Raw genomic sequence first — 10,375 nt, 5'->3', positions numbered from 1 at the left:
AAAATGCTCTGCAAACTTTGATTTTATCATTTTCTCTAGTGCTTTTAAATATGTATCGTATATCATTACAAACCATTGTTTGTTTAGCGTTAATAATTTTATCAACCTACTAATTCATATAGTACTGAAACTTACAGTGTAGGTTCTAGGTCTAAAAGTATTTTTATAATTTTTTCTTGGCATAGGTCAATAGAAAAGTGTTTTACATCTTTGCTCTTAATTTTTCTAAATATATTAGTTTTCTCACCCTACTTATGAACGTTACCTGAAAAATCTTGTCTAATGTTTTCTAAAGCAAATCTAACTACCTGACCAGGCTTAGATCCAGATACCATAGTCTGATCTTAAAATATTTGCTATTTAAAAGTTTAGTCACGCTAACCTAGGTCGAAACAAAATATTTGATTAAATAATCAAATAATTTGAGGAAAACTATTTTAATTTCATAAATTATTTAATCAATTTAATTAGGCGTCTAAATTAATTGTTCAAATAACATTTTAGCGAACATGAATAAGTGAGCTCTATTTTCAAATAGTTGCGAGTTAAACTATATGCGAGAAAAAGTTATTTTTACTTAGGTTTGTTTATTTAATGGTTGAATACAACTACGTTTTCAAAGAAACGCTAAATGAGCAAGCACAACTTCAAAACGTTCAAGTTATTTTTAACAAAAGCATAGATTTTATTGCCAATGAACTTAGTCAATATTTGACTAAAAAATCTTATTTGCAACAGAATGATTCACTTTACACTTTCAGAGAAAATTTTTGGATTGAGATACGGCAAATTCGAGATTTACTGCTCAAATGTTTAGTGTTGACAGAGCTAATTAATGAGGCCGCAGACATTCAAAGATTGATGAATTTTGGGCTACAGGTCAACCTTATCCGTGAAAATATCCGTGGCCTTGCCGCTCAATTTTTTCCTCTACAATGGCCGCCGAATGGGAGCTTACCGCCTCCTCCGCCTCCCAATGAATTAAATACTAGCATTAATATGTTAGTGCGCGGTGAAGTAAACCAACTGCCAAAATTCACACCTTTAGCGGTAAACCAAGCAGCAAATCTCAGCTCCAACATTTTAAATACCTTAAAAATTACGGATTGTGAAAAAAAGTTGATTATTCACACCCTTAAAAACGCTTTAATGGCGTGTTTTGCGTTATCGATTAGTTCAAAAGACGGAAAATGTAATCCAATTATGCGATTTGTTAACTTCTCTACCCATAATGCCCGCGGTTGCTTTTTTTTACCGTCTCAATTTGAGATTATTTTCTTAACCGACTTAACGCAGTTTCAAATTGAATCCTTCAAATTGTTGGTAGGAAACACGGAGTGTAATAAATGCATTATGCAACCGAAAAGCGAACGAATTTGCACTTGCTCGTTATCCTATGAAATTAACATGATTGGTAACAATGTATTTACAAGTGCGCTAAATCTAGTTTCCGAGTCTTTACATCACTTGAAGCAGAGACTTCTTTATGAAATAAACAACTGGAAGTCAATTATTAATGCAATTAAAGAAATCCGAATGAAGTTGCTGCACATGAAAGGTTTTTTACATACAATAGACAAGGAAGAACGATTTTTCGAAGATTTTTTCGAGGAATTCAAGTCGAAATTGGCTCTTTTAGCAAAACACTTGCGAATAAGTCTTTTAGACATAGACTTTGAGTTTTTAAGCAAAAAAATAAGTCTTGACAAGTCGAACAATAATGTTTTTTCTGCTGAAAGTTTTCTCAATGAACTCATTAGCCTGGAATCTGAAAAGCACAAAAGTGAAGCTACATTACCACTCGAATCGAAAAACGGGATTGAAGCTTTTTCATCGCTGGTTTTAGAAACATATCGTAAAGTGAGAAGTTTAGAACACCGCTGTTTAGATAAATTTGAAGAAATTATTATGGAGCATTCCATTCTAGAGTCGAATCTGCTTGTTCACGATTATTTTATTTTCATGTGTCACTATGCCTCTTGCATGGCAGGCCGAACGGCTCTGTCTATTTTAACAAACCAAGCTCGCATAGGTGTTCAAACCATCGTTTCTAACGGGGGGCTGTTGGCTTACCATAATTACAAAGAAACAATATTAGAATCGCAAATTAACACGGAAGCCGATGATCCTTCTGCCCAAAATTGGCAGAACCTTTTTCTAAAGTACTTTATAAACGAAGCAAACGTGTCTTTACTGATTAAATACCCGATCCTATCGCGCAACCTGCCTTTCGCTTGTTTTTTGACCGAGGACTTTTATTCAATCAACTATGAACGACTTGATCTCGATTTCTTTCCAGCTTATCCGCTGGAAACATTGCATTTTCTGTCCAATGCAGAATTCTCGGTAAAGCTGCCACGAATAAGGTTTCAGCTCAACGCCGTCACAACTGAATTTTCTGTGCTTCTGTATCCCGTACAAGATATCATCGAAAATGAGTCGGATCACTCGACGCTCATCGATATGTTGGCGGATGTCGCAGACTTTAACGGCTTTTATTATGTTGAAAATGGCAAAATACTCCCAATTTCGAGCTTCCACGAAAACATCGTTTTCAACAAAGGTTTGAAACTTACTGTTTTCACCAATTCAGCCGTAAAAATTCTGTCTCAGCTTATTTTGAAATCTTTAGTTTTAATTTTAGACACAGTGAAATATGAACATTGTGAGATCGTTTACAATTATGAAAAATTATTGTACAAAAGAAAAGATGCTGAGATTTTGTGCATTACAGTCGAGTCTCTTAGTGGCCTTCTTTCTATTGGGTGTAATTGGCAATACTTTGTTCCGAACCTTAACTTGACAGAATTTAAACCGCAGTTAAGCGAGAAATTGCAGGATCGGAAATACTCTGACTTCATAGATCTTATTCATAAAAATCTCTTAGCTTGGTAGGTTGCTTTTTACCTTGCATTTAATTTTTTTTTTGCAAATATTTGAGCTTCTCTACAAAACAGTTTCGTATTTTAGCTTCTGTTTGATCGTGCATGGCGAAGGGACCTGAAATCTTATCATAAATAGACAAAATTTCCGCATATTTAGCCGCGCTGTCGTTGTGTTTTTTTTGTTCGGCTTCGTGTTCAGAAAGACGACGCTGATACTCTTCTAGCGTCTGGGTCTCCAACTTTTCAAAAACACTCTTGTTTCTCTCTATAACTTCGTCTATATTAACGTGTTTTTTTGAAAAGGGAGAGCTAGAATCTAAGATATTACTATCGTTAATATCATTCATGTTATATTTTTAATTTCGTTTGAATTAATACATAATAAATATTCATTAATTAAGTATAAAATAGTCAATCAGCAAGCCATGGCCTCACAGGTCGAAGAATATAACTACAATTTGAAAAATATTTACTTTTCTTACTTACAAAAATTCGTTGATCAATCCTTATCGCCTTTTGTGCAATTGTCAGCTGAAAATGTCATCCAAGTTCGCCACATTGTAAGTTAATTTCAGCGAATTTCTCCTAGCCAGATTTCAGAGAAGAATTGGGCACGTCTGTTGAAACAATCAAAAATTGCCAGGACGTCTACAACAGACTATTCAGACTGTTAGGCCATTTGCAAGACGAAACCGCCAAAATTATCAGTTTACTTAAACAGCATAGCGAAGCTTTCAGAAGCAACACACGGATTTTATCGGTCTTTCCTTCTCAGTTTAAATTAATTAGCCACGTTGACAATGAAATTCTCGTCGAAGCCCAGGTGGCTGACGAAGATAGTTACGATCTCACAATCGATGGAAAATATCTCGTTTCCACTACAAAAGACAAAGTTTTGTCGGTTTCAAAAGATATGACATCTTGTACCAAAGCTACGATTGAAGAAGCAAACGTTATTGCTTGTATTTTAGCTGAAGAGAGAACGGTGTGTGAGGTCGCTCTAACCAGGCTGAACAACTATATTGTCTACATGAAGGAAGAAGCTAAGAACGTCCACATTTAACAAGGTCATGCGTTCGTTTGACCAGTGAGCACTAAATACTGCTGCATCCTGCTGCTGAAATTGTTTTCTAGCAAATTCGTACTTGTCCAAAATGTTTTGAAACAAGAGTGGGTCTTAACAATCAACGATTTCTCCAAACGCTTGCAGAAACTGCTCAGCACTTTCATCTTATCAACTGCTTTTTTTGACGCCCAGTACTCAAACTGAACTTTATACAGAAGATAATTTTCAACTTCTAAGTCGTAATTTTGTAATTCCAGCTGACTAGCTCGGTCTAGTTTTTTTTTCGCAAGTGCATACTGCTTTTTTTTTCTATGTAACGCAGCGCTAGCCAAAAGCTCATAAAAATCATAGTCTGTATTTTCGTCGTCACAGCTTATGTTACAGTACAAAACTTTGAACCAACTCAGTCTTTTATTGTAAGGAAACATTAAAATAAACTTGTCTATAGCAGATTCGCTTTTTTTGATTTCTTTTTTCAAAATCAAACACTCAAATAAAACGAAGTCACTTTTGTCTGCAAAGTGAAAAATATTTTGGTAATACACTCTGGTTAAAGCTGCATGTGTGTAGTTTACTGTCCAGCAAATCGATAATAACCGAGACAAGAAAATTTGACCGTGTTTTGAATACGTCTCTTTCAATAAATCTAGTTGTTGCTTTCCGTTTGGTTTTTCGTCTGAATTTTGCTCTAGCATCAGATCAAAACACGCGAAAAAAAACGCCAACTGATTATCGTTACTTGAATATGTATAATTAGATAAATTTTTGTTTAAGTTTGACACGTATACTAAAGCGTTATCACGGCACTCTTGCTGTTTGAAGTGCGATTGATATTTCAAAATGGAAAAATGATAAGGAGATAAAACATCGGGCGGATACACCAAAACTTTACGCAGTTTTTCTTGCTGCACATCGTAGTTAGTGAAAATTAGATAACTGACAAGCAAATCAACAAGTGTTGCATTGCTCAAATACGATTCATTTAAATTGTCAATTAACTCTGCTATCTCTCTCGTCGATAAAACTAATTGATTATTCAGTATTGCCTCTAAACATAACTCCCACATTGCAGAAGAATCCAAGTTGTTGAATAAGTGATACAAAAGCAAATACTCAAAAAGAAATTCTTTGTGTGTTTGCCAACTGTTAATGAACGCGTTATAAGTTTCATTTTTATTTTTATCTTTTATAACGTCCATTATATCTAACGACATATACTTTTTGACAAGCTTCAAAACTTTTTTTTCAGAAAACTTTGTTAACAACAAGAAATAAACGACTACTGCTAAAGCTAAATTTAAACCTTGATGCTTCAGTTTCAGCAGATTTTCTTCGATGTTATAAATATCGATCGAGGATAAAACGTAGTTACCGAGCATATAATAAAGTATTTCAGCTGCAATTTTGTCTTCAAACTGTAAAAACGCTATCAACAAGTTCTGAAATGAAATTCACCCCTACGTTCATGTACCGAAAAGCTTTTTCTACCACTTTTGTCGTGTTTTTGTAGAACTCAATGCTCGCTGCAGCAGCGACAACCCAGAACTCAACGTACTTTGCACAATAATGCAACGCTTTGTTAATCAGTTTTAATTTAGATTTGTCGTCTTTTGAATTTATGTACAATAGCCAAATCTGCGAATTGTTAGGAAAATACTTCAACGCTTGTTTAAATATAATGGGTTTTGTTAAATCTGGCTCAAGCTCAATGTACTTAAGCCACAATCCTTCGTCATTTTTCACGTGAATCGTTGCGTTGTTCGCCAGTTCGAGCTGTTCCAGTTTTGGCTTATTTTTTTGTGCCACCAAATCTAGAAGCCTATGCCAAAGTTTGGCACTTTCTTTGTTATACTTGAGCCCAGTTTTTATCCAGTCTTCTTTAGTTTCATCGTTGAATATTTCGGCAGCAATGAGCCAAATCTCGTCGGAATAACGACACTTCAAACAGCCATTTGCAATTACTTCTTTTGCGTTCTTAAGCTTTTTGCATTTAATCAAGAATAAAGCGTAATTTATCCACAAATTTGCGTTCGTCTCCGCGTTCTTTAGTAACCCCTTGAATGTTTTGCAAATTTTAGAGTAATCTTTTAAGTGATCATCCAGATTGCTTTCTATCTTCTCGAGTCTCACTGGCAACACGGAATTGTGCGCTTTTTTTGAATTGTCATCTAACGCAGATCGCAAGCAAGACTCATTCATTTCGTAATTTTTTATAGCAACATCTTCTTCTAAATCAATCGCAATACTAAAGTCAACCGCGTTCCTAAGATTTTTCTTTTCGTTTACGAATTTTTTATGAGACGATAATATTGGGAGCACGCGCTCTGCTTTCTTGCTTGTATGGTTCAATTGAGAAACTACAGGTTTTATATCCTCCCAGTCAATTTCTGTTTTTGCAATGGTTTCAACACTAGGTTCTATAATATTTGTTTGAAGATCCTCTGCATCTAGCGGCTGCTGAGCTTTACTTTTGCTTTGGTCCACTCTTAAACGTTTAGCATTTCTTTTTTCTTCTATTTTTTTAATTTCGTTATAAAACTCAAACGCAACAGGGTTTTTGATTGTTTCTTTTATCGCTTGTTCCGTCGGATTTATAGTACTTTTTGAAGCGTCTTGATGAATGTCAAACTCTGCTGCTTTTGCTTTGCCCAACTCTTGAGCTAAAGTGGCGTCTTTTCGGCTGACACCACTGGTCAAGGCTGTAGCACCTCTTCCTTTACCAGGAATGTAATCAACGGGTGCCGGACCCCAAATATCGTCTGGATCATACGATTTTTTTTCTCTTTTGAATTCACCCGTCATCCATTATATTATTTGTTATTTTTAGCATTAATTTCCACAACTTAAGAACTGCTTTAAATGATTTCACTAATTGTATTTCATTAAAAATAAATTAATAAAATAATGAAAAGGCTCTGTTTACTAACGTAATTGTGCAGGTTTTCTTGTAAAAAACCTACCATGTGTAGCATGTGTATAATTTATTAAATAACAAACAATAACTGCTTTCTTCATTATGTATGTAGAACTAAGATATTACAGTCTGCCCAAAGAGTTGTAAGTACAAATTATTGATCACTTTTAGGCAAATTCCTCTCATTTTTATTGAGGAAGACAATGTGAACTTCTTTGGAGGAATTTACTCTATAAGAATAGACGAATATGAATATTATTACATTAACAAATTAAGAACAAGGGTTCCAACAAATAAACTAAAATTTTTAAATCTCACACAGTGTTTTACGTTTCAAATATATAAGAACGCAACCTCAATAGAAAGTATAATTTCTGATAAAAAAACGGACATAAATAATAACTACATTAACCAGCACACTGCTGCTTCTTACGAATTCGTTAACAAAGTTTGCATTTTTTTAGACCTCGATTATTCGGTGTATTACGAGCCAATAGCAATATCAGAAAAATTTGATAACTCCTGCCAAACATCTATTTACAAATGGATTACAAAAGTACTTACAAAAAGGTTTCTTGAATAGTAGTAAATATTTATTTACGAGATTAAGCAGCGTGGTTAATTGTTGGCTTTTTTCTTTAGAAAAATTAAGCCGCAGCTTAAGTCGATATCAGTAAAAGGTTCATATTTTTCTTGTGAAAAATCGTTAATTACTAATGCTCTTTCAATTGTTGTGAGTCTGCTGCAGTTCCTTACGACCGAAATATCTGCTTCTACTTCAGATTCTATTTGTTCTTCTTTCTTATCAGTTTTTGCAGAAACAGGTTGGTTCTTAGGTGCGGTTTTCAACTGAAGATTATTGATATCCTTTATTATTATACCTGCTCTCTTAGCTGCGGTTAACAGCGATTTAGCAATAGAAGCAAGTGGTTTGTTGGTCGCCTCTTTGTACTCAGAAAGGTAGCTGTTGTCATGCTCTTTACAATTTAGACGTAAGTTGAAATCTTCAGGAGCCATTCCGTCTTCTGTTACAGCAATCAAAGCTTGAGGAACGAATGAAAGCGTAATATTCAAGATAAATGGATACCAATACCAAAATTGAGTGTATAGAATGAACCCAATAGCCCTTACTGGTGAAATGAATGAACCAACCCATTTTTGACTTTCTAACAATCCTTTCATTCCTGGATTTGTTTCGTTGTTCTTTTCGATAACACGTCTAACTGTTGCAAGGGTGGCATTCGAACCGCTGGCAGTCAAAAATCCAAGACCATACAACGCTCCTACTCGAACCATTACATCGTCATATGAGTTGCAGGCTAACGTTACAAGCAAATCTCGTACTTCAGTAGGCGTAGGGTAAATAGGCAATTTAGTTACTGAAATGTCGCCAATATCAATAGTGGGAGTATTTTCCTTGCGTTGATATAAAATCATTCTGTCAGATATACCCATATAAATCATACCAAGACTTATTAATGCTGCCTGACGAACAAGCTCATGAGAATCGTTGATAACAAGTAGTAATAATTCTAAAGCATTTCTATCACCCGTTCCAGCCGCTATTAATCCTATTGCGGAAGCAGCAGCGTATCTAATTCTGTAATTAAAAGAATCAATTAGCATTTTGAAGGTTTCTAATGCATTAACAAATTCGCTTGTACCGAGATAAACGAAGCAAAGGGCCATGACCGCCATATGTTTCATTTCATCGCTGGCGTCACCAATAATCAGTTTCAGTAAACGAGCAATTATATCGTTATTAGTATTTTGGAAATAAGCAGTACCTAAGGAAAGTACACCACCCATTCGAATAAATTCGTTCTCGTGTGAAATCATTTCATTAACGACTTCCAAACAGTTTTCGTTCGAATGAGCCACAAGCATAGATATAGCTACACCAATGCTTCTCAAAATTTTTTCGTGTTGAGTATGACTCGAAAAAGCAAGTAGTTTTTTTATTAACGCCGTATCAAACTTACTATAGTTGACAATACCCATACCAAGACATGCAGCCTCAGAAGGTAGTGGCACATCATACAACAAGATAGCTTCCAATAGATTGGTAATATCAACATCATTAGTTGCAATAAAAGCTAGACTACAACCCATACTAGCTCCTGTCAATAATTCATTATTTGTATTTCCAGACATGGTGTCGATGGCAGCGCTTAACTGTTCTCTTAGATATTTTTTAATATCGTCTGCAGGCTTATCCGCTTGAAGTAACCCCAAACCATAAAGGCCACCTGCATCATCGTATGGTTGTCCGACTTTCCATCCTGGCTGGTTGGGTAAATTGCTACTCAATACTTTGATACCTATATCGGAATGAGTTTGATTAATAATACCCAAACTTGCGACTACTGAATATTTATTCCACTGCAAAGGTTTGACGAACCAGGTTAAATTGTTTCTCAAAAACGAATCGTTTTTAGTACTTCTTTGACTGAAACAGTATGCAATAATTGTTGTAGTAATTAATATAATCGGTTTCAACCCAATATTTACTTTGATTGTTTCATACAACTTTATCGATGTTTTGTAATGCTTTTCGTAAAAATCATGCAGGTGCTTCGCTTTAATAGAACCATCCAAATATTTTATTGCTTTATTTTCTTCTGGGTTGAGAGACAAAGTTTCTAAAATCTTATCAATCATCGACAGTGTAGAGTGACAATTGACTATATCGCACAACCAGTAGAAATAAGCTAAATTCAGCTTTTGTGCTATCTTCAAAACATTTACAATTTGAGAACAATCTCTAGTTCGTAAAGCTAACATTATCATATAATAACCTTCTTTTTCAAATCTAGAAAAATCAGTACTTCCTTCTGAATTATAATAAGAGATTAGTTCGTTCATTACGATTTTAGACACATTTTTGCAAACTGAAATAGACTTGCAGATCAAAAAAGGCCGTATACTAAGCTCCTTAAGTAATGCGAGATTAATTGACTTTTGTTGAATATTTTCTATGATCGACAGATTTGAACTTTCGATCACTATTCCGTGTACCAAAAGATTAGTTGCAGGAGATTCAAACGATAACAATAGTTCAACCCAGTCTGATACGACCTTATTGTCGGTATAATTTTTTAAATAGAGTCCTATTGCTGTAGTTATTAAACAATTGACATAAGGCTTCATAGAGTTCCCCAACAAATTTACAGACAGGTTAACTTTTCTTTTTGGGGGGATTGAATCATAAATTGAATTCAATATAGAAAACAATGCATCTTCTGCTTTTAATGCGTATTCCAGTGATGAATCATTTAACTCAATGTGATAATAAATTATACTAATAAGCAAACATAAAGACTGCCGAACATCCGAATTTTCCTGGATGCTATTAGCTAACATTTCACTAAAAATAGCTGGCAAATTGCAACTTACATTTTTTCAAGTTGCGTAGACAAATCTACCCATTCAGTCGTGGTACGCGACAATAAATTGTTTATGGCAAACTCTTGAAACTTAGCATCGCTGATATATGAAATTAATACCTCA

The 10,375-nt window shown here is 34.7% G+C and overlaps 1 protein-coding gene across 1 annotated transcript; it reads right to left on the bottom strand.

Moving 5' to 3' along the window:
• Positions 1-382: 382 nt before the first annotated feature.
• LOC142598048 (26S proteasome non-ATPase regulatory subunit 1-like) lies at positions 383-9,730 on the bottom strand. The gene is made up of 3 exons (XM_075735022.1): positions 9,614-9,730; positions 7,849-9,247; positions 383-432 (listed from the first exon to the last, which is right to left on the bottom strand). Exons 1-3 carry the CDS (start codon positions 9,728-9,730, stop codon positions 383-385), a joined length of 1,566 nt encoding a protein of 521 aa, XP_075591137.1.
• Between the last annotated feature and the right edge of the window lie 645 nt (positions 9,731-10,375).

The sequence above is a fragment of the Dermatophagoides farinae genome, unplaced genomic scaffold (genome assembly GCF_024713945.1).
Source record: "Dermatophagoides farinae isolate YC_2012a unplaced genomic scaffold, ASM2471394v1 contig5, whole genome shotgun sequence".
Classification (NCBI taxonomy): Eukaryota; Metazoa; Arthropoda; class Arachnida; order Sarcoptiformes; family Pyroglyphidae; genus Dermatophagoides; species Dermatophagoides farinae.
Note: the sequence above shows the minus strand (reverse complement) of the source record. Positions and strands in the feature narration are given on the sequence as shown.